The sequence below is a fragment of the Chrysoperla carnea genome, chromosome 3, assembly GCF_905475395.1.
Source record: "Chrysoperla carnea chromosome 3, inChrCarn1.1, whole genome shotgun sequence".
NCBI lineage: Eukaryota > Metazoa > Arthropoda > Insecta > Neuroptera > Chrysopidae > Chrysoperla > Chrysoperla carnea.
Genome location: NC_058339.1, coordinates 8307244 through 8329198, shown reverse-complemented (window position 1 = coordinate 8329198; position 21955 = coordinate 8307244). Strand labels below are relative to the sequence as shown.

Below are 21955 nucleotides of genomic sequence, written 5' to 3'. Positions count from 1 at the left end.
ATTTTTATTACGACTATAAATATTTTAAATTTACGAATTATTTACAAACTAAACTGTTTTAAGAACAAATAATTTTTTTATTTAAATGTAAAATTATTAAAATATATTTACAATCTTTCATTTTATTTTAAAAAATAGTAACTTATATAATTTCAAAATTTAGAAGACAATATCAATATCCGGGGGCCTTGGTACCCGATCATTTTCAACGACTTTCCTTATTAAATTAAATTGATTTTACGTATTATATGATAAGCCTGCTATGCATAAATGTTTTGGTTTCGATTGGTGTTTTTCGATCTTCTAAACATGAAAGTGAAAATATTCAATTTATAAATTGAATCAGAAATTTAATGTTTAATAGAACGTGTATTTTATTAAATTTTACTCATGTCAAATATTCGATTTAATTTTCAAGAAATAATCTCTGGCTGACAGAAAAGGGACAAAAACAATAAAGATTCGATACCAAAAACTCGGGAAATAAGATTTTGATCAAAAAATGTTTGCAAATTCTTTTAAAAAAACGATGGGAAAACTTTTACTTTGCTGAATATTTTCCTTCAACTCACTAAGTTAGTGAAAATGTTACAAAGATTGTTTTTAATTCATTTGCATTTCAATAAATTAATTTTCATTTTCATATTTTAAACTAAAGGTCGGTATTTAAGATTATGTACAATTTTGTGTACTTTTTAGTTGTATCAATTGAAATTTTCTAATACACAATTTCATTGCCAGTATTGTGGTATTTGTTTTGTTAGGTCATCCCATTTCCTTTGACGTTCAGAGTATTTCTTATACGTTTCCACAAAAATTGTATGTTTTGAAAATAAGTTTTGCAAAAATACATATTGCGGTACATAGATTTTCATTATTTTTGCCTCCTTTTCTAAAATATTCGTACTTTTCAATGTTCTTCGAAAATGGTTCGTATGGATTCTATTTTATTTGAGTTGCGAGCTTCTAGCATTAATTGAAGTGTTACAGGGTTTATAGGAGACTCAAGCTAACTTAGAATTTTCAGAAATCAATATCTAGGAAGTAAGATTTATCTATGATATTTCGCAGTCATGATCAGGACAGGAGTTACATATTTGGCATCATTGGTCATGGCCCTAGGCGGCAAATTGATCGAAAGGTCAAAATATTTTTGGTACATGTGAATTTGATCTTAGACCTGACGAAAAATGTTTGAAATGTTTCAAAGTTTTACACAATCTTCTTAGATATTTTCCCCAGATAATAATCGAAGGAATAAGATTTCTGAAAATTATTTCGATATTTTAGACCACTTTAAAGTTGAAATTTTTTTAAAGAATTTTGAATTTTTTTTTTGGTAAGCTGCCATTTTGTCAAAAATTATAATTTTGACTATTCCTTCGATTAATAGCTGAATTCATCTATCGATTAAAGAAATTTTTTGGAATATTGAATAGGAGCAAAAACATTGAATATCTATGCACTGTTTAAAGCTAGCTCAAAACTTTTTTCAATGCCCTCCTCCACGCTATACGAAGTTTTATGAAATATAATTTCGAAATAAACATGTGAAATTTTAATAACAAAAAAAAAAATGGTATTGTGTCTTAATTAATTTATAAATTAAATAAATATCCCGGGTTCAACCATTGGAATGTTGACTGGGAGTGAGTCCACCAGGATGTTCTGGACTATGCTTTTGTTTCTTTCGTTTCTTTTCCTTTTTTCTCTTTTTTCGTTCTTTATCTTCATCGTGTCGCTTTTGTTTCTTATGTTTCTTCTCATGCGTTTCTTGATTTGCATCAGTTATTTGTGTTTCTTGACTTGGAGGACCACCATCCTTGTGTTTGTGTCTTTTATGTTTACTTTTATGCTTCTTTTGAGGTGCCTGGTTTACGTAGCGATATTGTTCAGGTAACTGAAAATGTTATAACAAGTTGTAAGACATCGATAAATAAAAACTCCTAGAATTATTCAGTGCCAGTTTAAAAGGCAAGGTAAAGACTGGTATCTCTTAACTGTTTTACCAACTTTTAACCAATCAAAGAATAATTAAAACAAAATTTGCTTAGTTTGATGGGGGACATCATGTTCTGATAACAGATTGGATCTAGTTCTTCGGGTTTTTTTAATGCCCATTTTAGACCCTAAACGATAAGAGATAGATTAACATTTTAAATTAGAAAAAAACTAGCAATTTTTGTTTAAAACATTTTTTCGAAAAACGTTAGCTTTCGGAGGAAAGCTAAATTTGAATCCCCCAGAAGGTTTTGAAGATGGTACTAAGGTATGTCGATTAAATAAAGCCATTTATGCATTAAAGCAAGCCAGTAGAGCTTGGAATCAAAAGCTCAATAAGGTTCTTCTAAAATTGGGCTTTAAACGCTCGTTGAGCGATCAGTTTGTTTACTTTTTCAAATTATTATTCGACATTTAGAAACGGAAAATGTACTCGTCACAGTTCGTAATAAAACAGTATCACTACTTTTTGGTTTACGGATTACGAGAAGTTTTATAATACGGACCCCAAAATAAAAACAACAAAGCAGTGTTACTAGACCCATAACCTGTTGTTTTTGGAAGCAAAGGCTTTTTGTGGGATATAAAACTTGTAAAAATAGTTTGTTTAAATATTAAATAAATTTAAATTTATTGGAAGCATTCAAGTAAGTAATTTTTTATAAGATGTAGAAATTGAATTTATTTCTACTTACAGGTCCAGGATGAAGCCTAAATCCAGCTAATTGTACACTTGTTAAAGGAAGAATTTCTTTTCCACCAATTGGTGGTTTTTCAATAACAGATCTTAAGGAACTATTGTCTTGTTGGCCAGGAGCATCAATTATTCCTGGTAAATTTGGAAGAAATGAAGATAATTGTTCTTTAACTTTTTTCCCACTAAATTTACTATATGAATGTTCTAAACCATAATATGTCATCAAATTTGTAGCACCTGTGAGTTCACTTTTTTCTAAAATATAATTAAAAAAAAAATGCATGAAAATTCATTTAGATATTATTAATAAACATGTTTTTTTTTATTTTAAAAAGCAAATTAAGTTATAAGTTTTTATTAATTACCTGGAGGTTCCTTCATCAAATAAAAAGGCCCACTATGGACAATAGATGGATTTTTTCCTAAAGAAATCGTTGTTTTTAATGTTCCTGACGAATCTTGACGTGAAACAACAGGGGACCGTGCCCCTCTTGGAGACGATTTTGGTGAATATTGTTCTACTTTACGAAACTGATCAGCCATCATCTTCCTTCATCTTCCATTAACCCTACACAACAACCTACAAACTTCACATCAAGCCAATGCCACGGTAGTATGTATTCACCGTCAATAAGGAATTATTCCGAATTTATTAGTGTTCTTGTTAAAGCCTCATTTACAATTATGCGTATGAAACCATCTATTCTATATAACATAAAGCTCTTTATTTTTAGGTTTTGTCAGTTTTAAATGTGTTTTTGTAGCTCCATAACTCAATAAATATTTATTCTACCGTGTCGTGGGTCGTGGCACTCGTGGTATGTACTGATAGATAGGGAATTTTGTTCCCTATACATTGATGTTGTACATTTTTACTAAATATTAATTTTTTGTCCTTTTGATGGTTTAAAACGTATAGGAAAGGTAAAAAAGCCCGAAAAGTGGGTACACTATAAGCTTTTGCACTCTGGCCAAACCGTCACATCAGCGTCTTATTACATCTGGTCTACAGAAGAATTCCGATCCTGCTCCACGACAACATCCACCGGTCTCCTCTCACCAACCGACAACCATCTTTTCAAGCTCTTCGGCAACTTTCTCACCGGTAGAACCTTCGCCATTCAAGAATAGGCAAAAACGACTTTATCGAATTCCGAGCACCTAATTTTTATGCTGACGGAATTAATCGATTTGTGTTACCTCTGCAAAAATACAGTGATTCAAATGACTCTTATTTCGATTAAATTGAATAAGTATTCACTGCGATATTACAGTTTAAAGTAGACTCATAAAACTGACAAAATTTTTGAAACGACCTAATATTTATGCGGATATATAATAGTTAACAATACTATTTAGGGTACGATTTTATGATGACTTTGAAGCTATTTTTAGCGTCAAATTTGATCACATTGTATAATTTCGATTAGAGTGCCGTTTTGATAAAAGCAGCGCCAAGCATCAAATTGACTTATTGATCTATATTATTCCCTATTTACCTATTTGGACCAATAACAACACATAGTTATATATATTATTATAATGTTTTATAAATAAGTACTCTCCAAAAAAGATCGTTCCGGTTCTACTCCTTTGAATTTTTGTTTTTTGATAACATTAAGAACCCATCCCCCATGGTCACAAACAAGGATATAGGAATATTAAAATCTAAAACACACGAAATATTATCGTTCTATTTGAATTTCCCGCAAATGAGAGCCCCCTGAGTGATACACCCCCCTCGTCTAAAGTGGGACTATATCCCTACCAGTGTTGTCAACTTAGTAGTTTTACCACTAAAACTAGTGGTTTTTTTCTACTATTTTCTACATTTAGTGGGAAAATAATTTAAATAATTTAATATGATTTCTGGCAATATTATTGCTCTCTAGTTGTTTTTTAGTGGTTTTCTATCGCCTGTTTAGTGGGCCTTAGAGTTGAAAGTTGGCAACACTGATCCCTACTATTACTAGATTCGTGGTCACAAAGTGTATACCCATAGAACAATATAACCTGTGTATACTTCAAAAAAGCTAATCTCGTTTTTTTGGCAGGTAGGGAGAATTAGTAATACGTAAAAGTAATATATTTAATATGCATTTTGAATGTATGTTAAAATGTGTATTAATAAATTATTAGTCTTCATAAGTGGGTTCCATAGTGTAGCGGTTATCACGTCTGCTTTACACGCAGAAGGTCTCCAGTTCGATCCTGGATGGAACCATAAGTTTTTTATAGTTTAAAATTATTTTGCTTTTAATATTATTTTGCTTTTAATGTTTTATTAAATGTCTTTATATCCTGTATGTCTATAATAAATTAGGATTATATTATATTTAATATAAATAAATATTCCCTGGCTCTGAATAATAAATCGAGAGTTTAGTATATATAGTATAAAATTCGTGACGGTAAGAAATATTGATAAGAGAAACAAAAAAATTGGCACCTATTTACGTTTAGCTCTCCGTCTATCTGTCCGATGAAATTTTGAAAGCGTGTCCAAGACCTAAGCAGTAACTTTGAGTTCGAAAGTCATCATAATCGAGAATTTGACTCACGGGTCCATAGGATCCATCCTTTACGCTAAAAGTCGTAGAAGAAAAGTTTAGGTACAAAAAAATATTCCCTTCAATAAATAAAAAAACTTTCATTTAACAAGATTTGTAACCGATGTCATTATAAGAATTATTTTATATAATGTATTTAGTTTACATTTCCCTATTTTTTGTATATATTATAGATATAACTAGAAATTATTACCTTGAAATGTATTGATTATATGAATCAATTATTTGTTTTAATAATTAATTATATTTTACATTTTTAATTTTGTTGCGTAGAAAATTCAATAAATGTATCAACAATTGAAGAAGAGAACATATACTTACCACCATAAAACGATCTCTAAGCACGGTCTCGAACACAGATTACAGACGAATGGAAAACAAAATGGGATTATAGCAGCAAAATAAAACGCACTGCAATAATCCCATTTTAAAATCTTGTTTAGACTTGTTGTAGCTTAATTAAGGCTCCTAACATTAATATTTATGATCTACTCTATTTCCAGTCCGATGGGTCTCGGTAACAATTTCTCAATCCCACGTATTACTATCTCAGCGTCTATGTGTCGCCCTCAGGAATTTTCTGTTTTGTTTTTAACATGTTTGTTTATTTCCCAAAAGAAATAGTTGATTTTCTCATAGACTCGATAAAATTGTGATTGGACCATAGATTTTCCAAAGCCCTTTTCATTGATTTTCTTTCCAACTAAAGAAAATCGAATTTATTTTACCTTTATCAAACAGCGCTATCTTTACCTTTACCTACTATTTAAAAAATATAAAAACAAACACAAAAATTATTAAGAAATTATTTTTATGAACTCAGTATTACAAATTCTAATTAAATAATTTTAAAAATTTATTTTGAAAAATAAATGAATCACAACAATAACTTAACCTTACTGATAATTTGCCACAACATTCAATCTTAAATCTAATATCTAAAATACATAATATATATTGAGATAATAAAAAATTATTTAAGGTATTCAAAAAAGAAATGTTGTTCAACAAAAATTAATTATTGACTCTTGCGGCTACGTTGTTGATTACTTTGTTCCTGCAAACAAAATCAAAATCATTCATTAGATTCAAATTTATACCGCCCATTAATTCATTCAATATTTAATGATAAAGATAAAACATTTTTATAACAAGTCTAGATAACAATTGGAGAGCGATTACGATATCCATGGCGCCACGATTTGACAACAGAATATGGTTAACAATAATGGTCGAAAATGAAGAATACCAATTTTCGAGTTTTGGCTTAGTTTTCGAAATAAATAAGTGTAAAAAGAGAAATTTTTGAATTTAATTCACATCATTCTAGCTTGTTGTCTTGGAAACAAACAAATTTTAATTTATAAATATACAAAAAGAGGCTATTAAATTGCTACGGTGGTCAAGGGGGTGGAACAATTGAGTTAAGGCCTCGTGACCCTTGAAGAACGTTCGAAAATATTGAAAATTTACTTCTAAAGTGAGTACTGTGATAAAATCAAAGAAATAATTTATTATAAAAAAGAAACCCTAGGCGCTGACACTTAGCGTAAGCAAATTCATAAAAAAGTTCGTGGATCGGATTAGCCACTAGTAGTTCATGAATTTTCGTACACTAGGAGCTGATGAACAGTCTATATACCATACACTCGAATTGTGCCAATCGGGAAGAAGCACGCGTTTGAAATTTTACAAAATGGTAGGGCACCTATATTATGTTTGTAAAAGATTTCTCCTAAACAAGTAATTTCTCTTTTCAATTGATAATTTTTTAAATAAAACTAATCAAATATTGTTTTAGGTTATAAAAGTAAAAACAACATTACATAAAAATAAAAACATTCGTGAGCAACAGAGTCACATCACTAAGGTCCTCCTATTTTCCCTCTCATTCAGGGCTGCCAGTAGAGTCAACTTATTTTATACCGCTCGGTCACTGAAATTATACAGAATCAAATCTCATTATACAAAGCGACAAAATTGTTAAAAAATAGTCTGTAAGCAGTTCCAGTAGCAAGTGGCGCTGGGCTAAAAAGTCACTTTTACGTTTACTTGTAACGAATATTACTCAGAGAGCGCCAATTTCGATTAAGAAATGTTCGATCTCTCATTATCTCAAATCGGTATTTTAACTCGCACAAAATTTACTTGACGTTTGAATTTTTATTTTTGTATCCAATTATACGAGGCAATCTGCAGTACAAACTGGATACAAAAAATAACCATATTATACACTTTTTGTATTCGATTATACAATCTGGTAGCTCTGCTCTCATTTAATGCTTCCTTCGAAATGTCATAAAATTTGAGCCCCCCTTAATTTGTTACATCTTTGATTGTACTATTTTGTGACCTATCTTAAAATTTGGTTACTGCTAAAATTCTCTAATTTGACGGCCAACCCCACCTCCCACCGTGCGTACGAACCTAATTATCAGTAGTTTTCCTTTTTGACCTATGATATAGTACCATAAGTTTATATTTTCAGAGAAAATAATAACTTTGATAGTACATAGTCATGTTCCTCTACGCCAAGGTCATTTTATAAATATTTATATCATGCACATAATAAAAAATAATTTAGATACCGTAAATATGATAAGTGTTAATAATACTAAAATTTATAAATAATATATTCTTATTAAAAATAATGATAACCTTATGAATAATTTTTTCTCTGCATTTGATTCGTTAATAATTATATGGAGGTTTTAAAGGAGAGTAATCCAATATACAAGAAAAATAATAATATTAAGATATATAAGATATTAAGGATAAAAAATTCATTTCACCTGATTAAAATGATATCATACTTTTGTTTAAGAATGAATAAACAATTTTTTATCTTTTAAACAATTCCTTTGTTTTAATATTTAATAACATACATGTTGTTTCAAGTAAATTCATTTCCTAAAACCCGTGCCTAATGTTTCGTCATAGATAAGGGTCAGGCGTTCTTCTACGGCAATGTAATAAAGTCGAAATAAGTTTCCCATCTATTGTTTGAAACTGACAATAATCTGTCGGGCATAGCACACAGTGTAGTTGTTATCCATCGATAAAGAATGACTACATAACTACTCAGCCAACGTACATGGTACGTCTTAGGTTTTTTTTTCGGTTGACCATATATAAATTATACTGCATAGTACGTATAACAGGCAAGCATCTATTGTTTGAAACTGACAATAACCTGATGGACACAACACACTATACAATACTTAAGGAGTAAACTCTAGTCTCCCTTACGTCGGAGCTGACACAGACAATTTTATTTGTTTGTAATAGATAAACTACTGGACCGATTTTAGAAATTCATTCACTAATATAAAGCAAGTAACATAAACTGTATTTTATTTCAAAAAATTAGGGTTCCAAGCCAAAAAATTAAAACCTACAAGTTGAGAAAAAAAAAGTGACACAAGAGAGGCCAAGGGAAATGAAGGCTATACCGTGGTAGTATTTGATTTTAAAGTTGAAATTTCTCCAGCGAAACGGCCTGGTAACTGTTAGTTCTACATTAAAAATCGAACACTATGATACCATACAATTACTGTGCAAAACTATGCCAAATATTGTGCCATACAATAGGGTATTCCACTATTTTTGAAAAATTACTTCAATATGTTGATTTTGCTAATAAAAAGCCACAAAAAATTTATTTCGGAAAAATACACACGCTTTCTTGCCAAAAACTAAAATTTTAAACCTTTATTAAACTGTCAAAAACGCGGCCATCCAATTTGATGACGTAATATGGATATCACTATACGAAATAACATAAATAACTTTGACAGATATATTCATAGACATCTGATTATAATATAAATACTTATCAATGTATATATTATACCCAACTGTCTACAATGAACTAACTGATGGTCTATGACTCATACCGCTATGACATCACAGCAGGGCTTACCCGCGTTTTAGGTTACGTGATATGTAGTTTAAAAATTAAGATTTTTAATTTTAATATTTTAAAAGAAAAGCGTGCTTTTATGACTCGAAATCAGAATATTTAAGTAGATTTTTACATAAATTTTAGCTTTTTTCAAATTTTATGATTTATTTTTGACAACGTAAAATGACAACGATAATACCCTATTTTAAAGAAAAGAAATTGGATTAATTTACATAGTCCCCTTGAATTTTGGACCCAAGTATCTGTTCACCTGACCTTTATTTGCTTTATTTAAATTTTTGTAATGATGCAACTAAGGTAACTTATAATGAAACAACATGTATATTCACGCGATACTTAAAAAATATTTAAAATAAAATTGAAATGAAATGAATAGGAAAACTTAATTAATGAGAATTGAAAAAAATACACTCGAACCCGAACTTCTTGGATTCATGTCAAGCGCCCTACCAATTAGGCTATTCGAGTTGTAGAAGTCCGGGTTCGAGTGTATTTTTTTCAATTCTCTTTAATTAAGATTATTAGACAAGATATTTGTCAATATTTAGTTTACGCCTGTATGTATCATATTACATCAAATATAGTCGAATAGACCATGATGTAAATAAACATCGTATACATGATTAAAAGTAAACAACAACAATAAGTAATAAGAATAGGGAAACATTTAAGACTTACGAAAAAAAATTATTCATCTCTATCATCATCTCTATTAGTTTTAATAATCACCTTCTGTGTTAAAATAACCACCAAACGACGGAATATTCCAATGAAATCAATGAACAAATCCAACGAATGACTAACAAAATCTTTGCTACCAGCACGACGTTTTTCGATGATAATTTGCGTATCGTATAACACAAATCCACACATCAAGAATAGGCCTAGATATAAATGTGCTTGGAACAATAATGCGGATCTAAAGAAAATATTCGCAATTGACATGATCATTAAAGATGACAAGAATGTCATCAAAGTTCCACCCAAATATAACCAACGTCCACGTTCAGCTAACAACGCACACAACGAAAATGAAACAAAAACAATGGTAGTGCCTAAGAATGCGGTGATAATAATAGCTGGATCAACCATAATAACATGTTCCAATAATGGTCCTAATCCAAGTCCAGAAAGGAATGTGAAACCAAACAAATATAACATACGAATTTGACTGTTTTTGCCATTATCTGGTGTTGCTGTTAATAAAATAAACAATGCAATTGCTCCCAAGGCTGTTAAAAATCCGGCTGCCATTAGATCTGTGTATATGTGAACAAATGCTCCAAGAGAAGCCGTCAATGTAGACATTGTTAAACAAGCGTAGACATTTTTTAAGTGTTGTCGAACTGGTTCTTCCCTAATAACAAGAATTAACATATAAAAAAACTTAAAAAAAATTACACCCAAAAAAATGTAGGTACTTACAGTCTGTTATTTAATGAATTTATAAATGTATTTAATGTTGAAGCCATTTTATTTATTTATTTTTTTTTAACGCACAATTATTTTAATTTGAAATTTTCTCAATGATTAAATGCAGAATGAAATGGTAAATAAGATAATGTAAGATATTTCTAAAGATACACGTCAGACTGTCATATATTTTCTACTATAACACACTTTGATTGGCCTGCGTAATATATTTTTATATCATACGATTGGTTCTAGAATGTTTTTTAAAGGGTTACGTATGTCTACAAAAATAGACGTAGCCCCGTAGTCAATTAGGTCACAGTGATTGTTGATTTTGTGTTCATTCATTTTGTTCATACAATAATATAACCTGTTTCATCATTCCAGTGCTTGACACTGGAATCTAAAAAATTGAATTCTATGGAAAAAATGAATAAATTTACTTTTATAAAAAAAATTGAGACAAGCGCTTGTACTTAATTAGTTACATAATATTTTTAATGGCGGACAGTATCGAAAATGATAATTCTCAAGCGAGAACAAGAATGAGATGTGTGGTTCAAGGTGCAAGACTTGATGATCATCGTGAAAAAGCGCAAAAGATAGAAGAAAGGAGAAGGCATTAGTCTGAGCAGATTTTTCTACTCTGCTCCATGTAATAATATAGTAATTCTGCTGTAAAAACAGTAGTATTTACAGGACCCAAATACCAGATGGCATTCGTGCCCTGTATACGCGAATCATCTATCTTATACTCGTTGGGAAAAGCAATAGAAACTGTAGGCGTGTTTCTCTCCCTGTCTCTCTCTATTGCAATCAACAATTTAAACAAATAAACTTAATATAAAGAAAATCAACATTTAATTGAACGCAGCCATTTCAATCAACTGTAGATATCGTAGTTTAGTAAGTTTTGGTCACAGACAAAATAAATATAGACAATTAAAGGGTGTTTACATTTATCAAAGAAATTGAGAAAAGTCAATATGACGCTTGACGCTAGATTTGAGCTTCAAATTAGGGTTTCACCTAACTGAAAAAAATCGAGTAATGGTAAAAATGAGCGACAAAAAATTTTGCTATTGAAAGTTAATATCTAGCCATATACATGTTAAAGTAATTCTCTAACTTTATATAAAAATACAACTATATCCATAATGGCTGGTGAACATGATTATCAATCGTGGGATTACCAGTGCCAAAAAATAATTCATGAAGCCGAAAAAGCGTAAAAGAATTTTATTGTTTTTAATTAAAATTGTATACGATATTTAAAATTGTTATCTATTCGATAGTTGAATATAAATTTATTTAACCAGTACTATCAAAATATGGTAGTTGTACGCTCCAAACTGACTACGTGACCTACTTTGACGCTCAAAATCAGCGCCAAGTATGAAAATCTTTACGCTATCGGGAAACTTGAAAAATGATTTTTCTTTGATAGATAAATAACAAATATGTACTCGGTTTACCCACAAATAGATACACGGCCTTCGTTTCACGAACAACATTACAACTTCAAATTCCAACTAAAAGATATTAAGAAAAATGTCTATATTTAATGTAAGTCTGTTGTTTAATTCCTAACCTCACATAATTTTGACATTACTTACATTTCACGTGGTATGTTTGAATTAGTATTTTCAAAATGGGGAAGAAAACAAAAATTGGAAAGCAGCGTAAAGATAAATATTATCAACTTGCAAAAGAAACAGGTTTGTGTAAAGTTTGATTTCCATATAATGCGTTGTTCTTTTTATGTCATTTATAATCATCGAAAACGAAAATTAATCAGAATTTCTATCGATTCTGCATTGCTTTACCATAACCTCGTTTAACCCACGTTTTGTTAAAATAAACATAGTAAAAAAGGGATTTCGGTATAGCAATTTATTGGGAATTAAGGATAAAGTCATTAAAATTTTACTAAAAAAAATTAAAACCAGTTTAAATCTATTCTGATTTTGAATAGCAACTTATATTTCAAATCCTTTCCTTGAATGCTCTTTTAACCGACTTCAAAGAAAACAGGAGGAGGTTATCAATTCGACTGTATTTTTTTTATGTTTGTTACCTCAGAACTTTTGACTGGGTGAACCGATTTTGATAATTCTTTATCTATTTGAAAGCTAGTGCTTCCTGTGTGGTCTTATTTCATTTTGGTTGAGTTCTGATAACGGTATCCATGAGAAAATCATAAAAGTCTTAAATTTGCATTAAGTATGCACGACAAGAGGATGAATAATTCAATATCACGCCAACCGATTTCGATGATTCTTTTTTTAGTGACAAATTAGTTAGTGTACTTCAGATTCACAAAAAATCACAAAATAAAAAAAAACAAAAAGAAAACCGACTTCAAAAGAAAAAATTTTCCAAAACAAATTAAAATGCACTAAAAAGTAAAAAAATATCGATAATATAATGTAGTTAAAATTATTGTTATTTTTGGAGTCGGTGTCAGCGAAGCTAATGCAGTAGCAAACTAAGCGAGTGTTTCCTTGGCTGACACCGACTCCAAAAATAACAATAATTTTAACTACGTTATATTATCGATATTTTTTTACTTTTTAGTGCATTTTAATTTGTTTTGGAAGATTTTTTTCTTTTGAAGTCGGTTTTTCTTTTTGTTAAAAGTTTTTTTTATTAGTTTTGTAAGAACCCATAATCGAATATTTGATGGCTTTCGGAAGTCGGAAGTGTCTTGTCTAAATTTTTTATCGAGGATTGATTATTAATCTTATAATATTTTTAATTTTTGTGTAGGTTATAGATCTCGAGCTGCTTTTAAATTGATACAATTAAATCGAAAATTTGAATTTTTACAAAAATCTCGAGTATGTATCGATTTATGTGCGGCACCTGGAGGATGGATGCAAGTTGCACGACAAAATATGCCTGTATCAAGTATTGTAGTCGGTGTCGATTTATTTCCAATAAAACCAGTTCCTGGCTGTATTGGTTTAGTTGAAGACATCACCACCGAAAAATGTCGCGTTGCACTTACAAAAGAATTACAAACATGGAAAGCTGATGTAGTTTTAAACGATGGTGCACCAAATGTCGGTAAAAATTGGTTACATGATGCCTATCAACAAGCGTGTTTAACGCTAAGTGCATTAAAATTGGCTACACAATTTTTACGACCTGGTGGATGGTTTGTAACGAAAGTATTTCGTTCAAAAGATTATCATCCATTAATTTGGGTGTTGAAACAATTTTTCAAAAAAGTTCATGCAACAAAACCGCAAGCATCTAGAAATGAATCAGCTGAAATATTCGTTGTATGCCAATATTATATTGCACCAGATAAAATTGATCCAAAATTTTTGGATCATAAATATGTATTTTCTGAATTAGAAATTGAATCTGGTAATAAATTAAATGTTTATCATCCTGAAAAACAAAAGAAAGCAAAGGCAGAAGGTTATCCAGAAAATGATTATACTTTATATCATAAACTGCCTGTTTTCGATTTCATTTCGAGCGATAGTGCAGTTGAAGCTCTACAACATGCTTCTGAGGTAAATTTATAATTTTATTGTTTGAAAAGTCTTGCGTATTTTGTAACTAGACAATGAAAAATTTATTTTATAGTCTGCAGTACAGAAAGGGGGTATAATTTCGTGATTAACACTCTTACAAAACTTCGTGAGAGGCTTCATTTCAGTGTAACTTACAACGTTTACATTTATTAAAACTTTCAATGTGGAAGACGCGTTTTCAATGTGAAAGACGGAAAACATGTCACAAAAATATGAACAACTATTTGCTTTTTTCTTGAATGCAAGCTAAATCTTATATATTTAAACGAGCAATTCTTGTATATATCATCAATCTCGGAAATGGCTCCAAAGATTTCCATGAAATTGAGTATACAGGGATTTTTGGGGCGAAAAGTCGATCTAGCTGGGTTTCATTTTAAAAAAAAAAAACGTCGTTTTATCCATGTTTTCAGGAAAAACTAAAAAATACGACTCTTCCTGACATCTATTGGTGTATATCGTAGTTAACGAAATAAAGTACATTACCGGGACATTCAAATTGATATTTGTGTAGAGACATTTTAAACGGTTCTTATATTAGTGATAAAATTTGTGTCTTTTTAACTTAAAAATTACTGAGCACAGTTTGGTTATCCGGGGACTAAATATTCAAAATAATTTTTAAATATACTTTTTTTTATAGATTGTTATTGATGATGAAAAAATATTAAATCATCCAAGCACAACAAATGAAATTAAAGAATGCTGTAAAGATATTAAAGTTCTTGGAAGGAAAGATTTACGATTATTGTTAGCATGGTGGAAACAAATGAGAGAATTAAAACAAATTAAATCCGAAGACGATGTTAAAGATGAAGAAGATGTCAAAGATGAAAAAGACGATAAAATTAGTATAAAACCTTTAACGATTGACGAACAAGAGGATAAAGAATTCGACGAAATTCAACAACAAATAACTGAATTAAAAGTTAGTAATTTATTTATTTTGTTTTTTCATCTTCTTAGATTATTAGGCCGCAATTCGGATTTGTGAGGATAGTCTAGTAACACAGTCAGGCTGATATGGGCTACTCTGGCGTTAAAGGGAATAAAGGAGCGGGCTCGGTAGCACGAGAGAAGTGTTCTCAAATGCCCCTTTCACTTGAGCCTGTCATTCCCATAGTATAAAGCTACGTAATTTACCGAATCAAGGAATGGCTAAGACAAGCCTATTTTAATAACTGGAACTTTCCACAGGGCGTGTGACAGTCCAATCTGTGTATAACCTCAGCTAGGCCATTCGACTGTGTTCGTCTGAAACTCACTAGAGCACAGTTGAGAAGGATGATGGGATTCTTGACAGGACACTGTTGATTGTACTATCACTTTTATAACATGGGAATATCTGATAATCCCACTTTTAGGGCCTGTATGGAGGACGATGAAACTTCCATACATGTTATTTGCACCTACAGAAACCTAGAATTCTGCAGGGCGTCAGGGTTCGAATGTTTGGTTTCGATACCTTGGATCCGTCAATTCTGGGAGAAATCCCAAAGGAGAAGCAGTGTCCAAAGTTGGTGATTATAACCAGGAACTATAATTACAACAACATTTCATCATAATACCGGTATAACAGAAGAAAAAAGGTGGAATTCTGCATTTTTTGACATTTGTAGCAGATTTTGATGACCCTTTTTTCGAACTGCCATATCTTGGTAACGAATTAACATAGAAACATATTTGAATAGTCAAGAATTGTAGGAAATTTAACGTTCTACAAAAAAATTTAGTGTTGCTTTTGCTGTAGGATGTAAGAGAAAAAAGTTATTGAGAAAAAATCGAAGGAAATTCGAAAAATTTGTTAATTAAACCATTCCTGAATCACATCCCAAAGTTTCATTAACTTTCGACCTTTTCCCACTTAACCCCAATTTTTTCAACCTGTCGATTGGATTATCAATATATTCTTAATATTTTTATAAATTTTTTTGTATGAATAGGCTGAAGAATTACGTGAATTAAAACGTAAAAAGAAACGTACACACAAAGAACGTTTAAAATTAAATGAAAAATTAAATTTAAAAATGATATTAAAAGATGATGAAGGTCCAACGTTACAAAGTGATGAAATGTTTAAATTAAAAGAAGTTGAAACAGCCGTGCAATTAAATAAAATTGTTGAACAAACACCAGATATTGTAGCTGAATCATCCGATGAGGAAGATAATAATCCAAAGAAAAAATTTGTTGCGTATGATAAAGATGGTGATTCACATTTAGATAGTTCTGGTTTATATTATAGAGATTCTGATAGTGAAATTGAAATGGAAGATGATAATGATTCAGATGATGAGAAAGAAGGCTTAGGTAAATTATTTTCTATTTCGTATGGTTACTATTTATCGAGGTTAGCCTTAGTAAATTATATTCTACTATTTCAATGTTACAAGCTTTTATTTAGTTTCATCTGTCCCGTTGTCTGTTTTTAATCAAATCTTTTAAGTCAAATTTGATCCAACAAAAGTTTAAATGTAAAAGATATTAACTTAGCCAAGAAAGCTCGTACGGGATCGAATAGTAGCAAGTTTAAAAGAGAAATGAACAAGCTTTTGAGTATTTTTATCGAATTTATTATAAAAAAACTTTTAGGACCCTTTGCACCAGTTCAAACTTTTTAAACAATTAAAACAATTTTTCCCACAATTTGAATCTTCGTTACAAAGCGATAAGGGGAGATACAAATTTGTTAGCTTTTGTTTGAAAAACATAAAGCCTTGAGCTTTCGAATGAGTTAAAGTTTATTTCTGTGAGGTTATTATTAGAGTAGATAATTTAATTTGAAAAGTATATTTTGACCCTACTAATAGAATTTCAGTCTTTTGGGTCTTACGGATCAAGGCGACTATTGAACTAGCTATACAGGGTTTTCTGTTATTGATAGCAGAAAATTGTACCACTAAATTAAGCATGTCAAGACAAATGGAAAAGCTCTATACCAAATTTCCATTTGAGGCCTGATGCGGAAGATGTGATAATGGGAAACAGAAAGATTTATGAATTACAGACCTATCAAATTTATTAAATTAGTAGGTGTCAATTTAGAATATAGAGGGGACTATCATTAAACAATAATTGATTGTAAATTGATTGCATTGGGTAGTGAATACTGAAAAAAATATTTTGTTGTTATTATTTATAAAGAAAACAAAAATATGATTCACCAATACAATTAGATGTGGGAGGTATCAAATTTTATATTATAATAGGTCCGGGATAGGGGGAATAAATTGTGTAATACAGAATACAAAATCTTAAACATTGTCTCATTTTACAACGTCACGACTGGTCCGTTTTGCTAAATTAATGCTTACGGTATGTGATATCGCACGATAAGTTGCTTACAACACTTAATTTACCAAGAAATGTAGTGTAGGTTTTAATGGATTAGTTTTTATAATAACAAAAGTAGCCAAATAGAGTTTTTTGTAATAATTTTACATTTAGAGACGTCTTCCACAATGATAAAACACATCCTCTATTTAAGTAGTGTTTTATTGGTTTCATTCAAAATGTTATTGAACTGTGATTCGATAAAGATATATTAATTTATTTTGTTAATTATCTCGCAAATTAGGGCTCAGATTCAAAAGTGGAAAATAACTTCTTCCTTCGTCGTTATGAGCTTATTCTGCAGGATAGCGATCTGCAGTCAATAGCAGAACGCCCTGTATAGCTATTATGACTATACTATTTGACCCCCAACCAATTGAGTGACAAATATTAATATTTGAAGAAAAGCTATTGGAAGTTTGATATATAATTTTATAATTTTTAGGTTTAAGTGATAACGAAGAACATAGCGATACAGAAAAAGTTGAAAAATCATCAAAAAAGAAAAATAAAAATCCTCTACTGACAGACTTAGATTATCGTGATAAATCAATAAAACGTGCACAAAAGGCAGAGATGTGGCTACAACGTGATGCATTAAAAAATTTAATGAATGAAGATGATGAAGACTTTGAATTAGATAAAATGATTGAACATTATAAAAAAGAAGGTCAAACTATACTTGGTGAAAAAACTGAAAAAAATACACAAACAATGAGTAAACGTGAAAGAAAGAAAAAACGAAGGAAATTAGCTAGTGATGGAGAAAGTGATTCAGATAGTGATTCTGAAAGTGATTATGATGTGGAAGAAGAAATGGCTCAAGATACTGGTAAAAAAAATGTTAAACAAGTGAATGGGAAAGGTGATGGTTTTGAAGTTGTGAAAAAAGGTAATAAAAAATTGAAATTGAATGAAGAAGGTTTAGCATTGGGTACGTTAATGGTACAAAGTAAAAAAATGAAACGGGATTTAATTGATGCCGCTTGGAATAGATATACATTTAATGATGATCATTTACCGGATTGGTTTGTTGAAGATGAGAAAAAACATATGAAAAAAGAAGCACCAGTTCCAAAGGTAAAATAATTTGGTCAAAGTTTTTATATTTTATTATCCTTATAAAATTTTGAGGCATATTTTACAAATTTACACTTTTCAAACACGTCAGAACAAAAACCAACAGCTATAATTATCCTACTAGGGCAAGGGTGGTGAACCTTTACGTATCAACGTCTCATTTTTTCGAAAGTAATATTTAATGAGACCATAGACATACCATAAAATAATTCGTGATTATTGGGATTCGAAATTAATTCCTTCTTAATGATGTTTTCTACGCTAATATCAAGCAAAAACAGCTATACGAGCAGATTTAGTGACGTCAGTGTTTTCTTCAAGGCATGGCGATATATAAAGAGCGGAGTTAATGTCAATTTTGTTTGATCTGTTACATTTCCGGGTCAGTTTTAAGATTCTTTCTTTTATTGTGTTTCTGGGTAGAGCAGTGTCTTTGATAAGCTGAATAGGCCTTTGTCTTGATGTCGATTCCAATGTATCTTTCCGTATAATTTGATAAACATGAAAGAAATAAGCAGTTAAATAATTATTTCTATCCTTTTCTTTCAAAACATCTTTTTATCTGTAATTTCTATGACAATCGCAAGTTATGACGTCAAAACGTGTTATTTTCCTCTCTTTCTATTTGTACATTTAAATTCTTCATATTTTGAATGACTTCATATTTTGGCTAGGATTTTCTTATTATATGAATAATTGACTTGTCAATTTTTGGTTTAGTTAGTCATTAAATAGCATTTTCTTTATAACAACCTTAAAAAAGAAGGCCTAATGGCTACCATCTGTGAAAATAAGTGTTCTAACAACCTTAAAAAGTCTATAGACGTATTATTATGTTTTGAAAAATGTTAATAATAATCCAAATATTATCCATTTAGGAATTGGTTGACCAATACAAAAAACAAGTTGAAGATTTGAATGTACGACCAATTAAAAAAATTGTTGAAGCTAAAGCAAGAAAGAAGAAGAGGGCAATTCGTAAATTAGAAAAGGCAAAGAAGAAGGTTGAAGCATTAATGGATAACGTTGATGTAACTGATAGAGAGAAAGCAAAACAAATTAGACAGTACGTAATAACAATTATTTTTGTTGAATAACTTATTAAAAAATTAATTTCTTTTTTATAGGCTCTATAAGAAAGCAAAAGCAAATCCGAAAAAGGAAATTACTTATGTAGTAGCTAAAAAACATATGTCTGCTAGAAAAATAAGTAGACCAGCAGGTGTGAAAGGTATATATAAAGTTGTTGATCCAAGAATGAAGAAAGATTTACGTGCACAGAAAGCGAAAGAAAAAACTAAAGGTCGTGGTAAAAAACACGGTAAAAATAATGGAAGACCAACAAAATCTAAAGGGAATAAAGCTAAAAATTAAATAAATTATTGTGTAATACTTAAATTTTGTTGTACATATTTTCACTATGTAAAATATAATTTTTTAAGTAAACGTTTTTTGTGTTTTAATTAATATGATATTAAGGGCATTCCCAAAAAATGTGTGTTTGGAAATATTTGAGACTTACGTTTCAAATTTTGAGATGGAATTCTGTTAGAACTTGAGAAAATTAAGATTAATATTTTTTTTTTTACTTTATTATATAATAAATATAATAAAGTATTGTGATCGAAAAAAAAATCGATATCGGGGTTTCAACGGAAATACACGTTTTGAGGGTCCCTGATTCCAAAAAAGTGGTTTTTAAAAAAAATTGCGTCCGTTGGTATGTCGGTATGTCTCTAATATTCTGATTTCGAGTCATAAAAGCACGTTTTTCTTTTAAAATATTAAAATTAAAAATCGTAATTTTTAAACTGTATATCACGTGACCTAAAACGCGGGTAAGTCCTACTGTGATGTCAGCGGTATGAGTCATAGACCATCAGTTAGTTCAGTGTAGACAGCTGGATATAATGTATACATAGATAATAAGTATTTATATTATAATCAGATGTCTATGAATATATCTGTCAAACTTTATGTTATTTCGTATAGTGATACCCATATTACGTCATCAAATTGGATGCCCGCGTTATTGACAGTTGAAAAAAGGTTTAAAATTTAATTTAAGTTTTTGGCAAGAAAGCGTGTGTATTTTTCCGAAATAAATTTTTGGTGGCTTTTTATTAACAAAATCAACATTTTGAAGTACTTTTTCATAAATAGTGAAATTCCCTATTGGAAAGTTCACCAAACAGGTAAGGACCGCATCGAATACTCTATAGAAGCTTTACGATACGAAGAAAAGTAATTTTACATTTATAATCGCAATTATTATAAAATTGCATTTATTTACGCAATCTTGACCCGACCTAACAAAAACATTCCTTTCCAAGTGTGATAATAATGGTTGTACTGTACATTTGATATATTTATTGTAAGTCAAGTTACAATGTTATAAATAATAATAATTATTTTAGTTTTATTTTACATTTTATGTAACTATGACGCAGCGTAGCGTTCAAGTGCAATGTCAAAGTAAACTTATTGCAGGTTTAAATATATATCGTATATAACATGTCTCCTTGTATTGCCTTGTTATATTACAGTGTACGTCATGCGCTTAATTGATGCATTGCATTCCACATAGTTGTGTATGCATGCTACAAGTGCAAGGCTACAGCTCTAGCTAGCTAGCTAGCAAAGCTATCTATTATATAGCATAGTCAAAACTATATCATACTATAAATATTATCAAAGATAAAACAGGTCTGCGACTAAAAAACTGCACAGAATTTTTTTACATTTTCTTATAGATTTTGACATTCCAAAAACAGGAAAACTATTCAAAACATTCTATCACATAGGTTTTCATAGATATTAGTAAAAACATAAACTAGTCTTTAAGTAGTATTATTGCACAATAAAAATAAATTTGCTTCGCTTCCAATGGGTTATTCTGTGCATATGGAAGAAAACTAACTATAACAATTTGGCCATTACCCTGGAAAGAATCAAATATCAGGACCATCAATCGATAGTTTGTGGGGACTTCAAAATACTCACGATGCTTTTGGGTCAGCAGGCGGGCTATACTAAATACCCATGCGTCTTATGCTTATGGGATACTTTGGTGCCACCAGAAAAAGTTTTGTTGCCATCTCTCCATATCAAATGGGGGTTGATGAAACAATTTGTAAAATCACTGCAAAAGGATGAAGACTGTTTAAAATATCTATGTACAAAATTCCCGAAGCTGTCATAAGCTTGAAAGAGGGAGTTTTCACTGGCCCCGACATAAGAAGGCTTATAACTGACACTCTCTTTGTGGAAAGTGTGATCGAGAAGGAAAAAGAAGCTTGGGTATCGTTCAAGGATGTAGTGCGAAAGTTTTTGGGAAATACTAAGGATCCTGACTATAAAACCATTGTTCAACTAGCAGCATATTCGT

The 21955-nt window shown here is 30.4% G+C and overlaps 3 protein-coding genes and 1 non-coding gene across 4 annotated transcripts; 2 read left to right on the top strand and 2 right to left on the bottom strand.

Moving 5' to 3' along the window:
• Positions 1-761: 761 nt before the first annotated feature.
• LOC123296933 (mediator of RNA polymerase II transcription subunit 19) lies at positions 762-3293 on the bottom strand. The gene is made up of 3 exons (XM_044878648.1): positions 3064-3293; positions 2697-2953; positions 762-1900 (listed from the first exon to the last, which is right to left on the bottom strand). The coding sequence occupies exons 1-3, from the start codon at positions 3242-3244 to the stop codon at positions 1625-1627; spliced, it is 714 nt and encodes a 237-aa protein (XP_044734583.1). The 5' UTR covers positions 3245-3293; the 3' UTR covers positions 762-1624.
• Positions 3294-4849: 1556 nt separating this feature from the next.
• Trnav-uac lies at positions 4850-4922 on the top strand. The gene has a single exon. It is a non-coding gene; the product is annotated as a tRNA-Val (tRNA).
• Positions 4923-6111: 1189 nt separating this feature from the next.
• Positions 6112-10810, bottom strand: LOC123296932 (probable Bax inhibitor 1). Its single transcript, XM_044878647.1, has 3 exons — positions 10619-10810; positions 9923-10550; positions 6112-6325 (listed from the first exon to the last, which is right to left on the bottom strand). Exons 1-3 carry the CDS (start codon positions 10663-10665, stop codon positions 6287-6289), a joined length of 714 nt encoding a protein of 237 aa, XP_044734582.1. The 5' UTR covers positions 10666-10810; the 3' UTR covers positions 6112-6286.
• Positions 10811-12196: 1386 nt separating this feature from the next.
• On the top strand, positions 12197-19941 carry LOC123295820 (pre-rRNA 2'-O-ribose RNA methyltransferase FTSJ3). Its single transcript, XM_044877281.1, has 7 exons — positions 12197-12324; positions 13376-14133; positions 14798-15082; positions 16098-16464; positions 17933-18567; positions 19446-19633; positions 19695-19941. Exons 1-7 carry the CDS (start codon positions 12258-12260, stop codon positions 19939-19941), a joined length of 2547 nt encoding a protein of 848 aa, XP_044733216.1. The 5' UTR covers positions 12197-12257.
• Positions 19942-21955: the final 2014 nt, after the last annotated feature.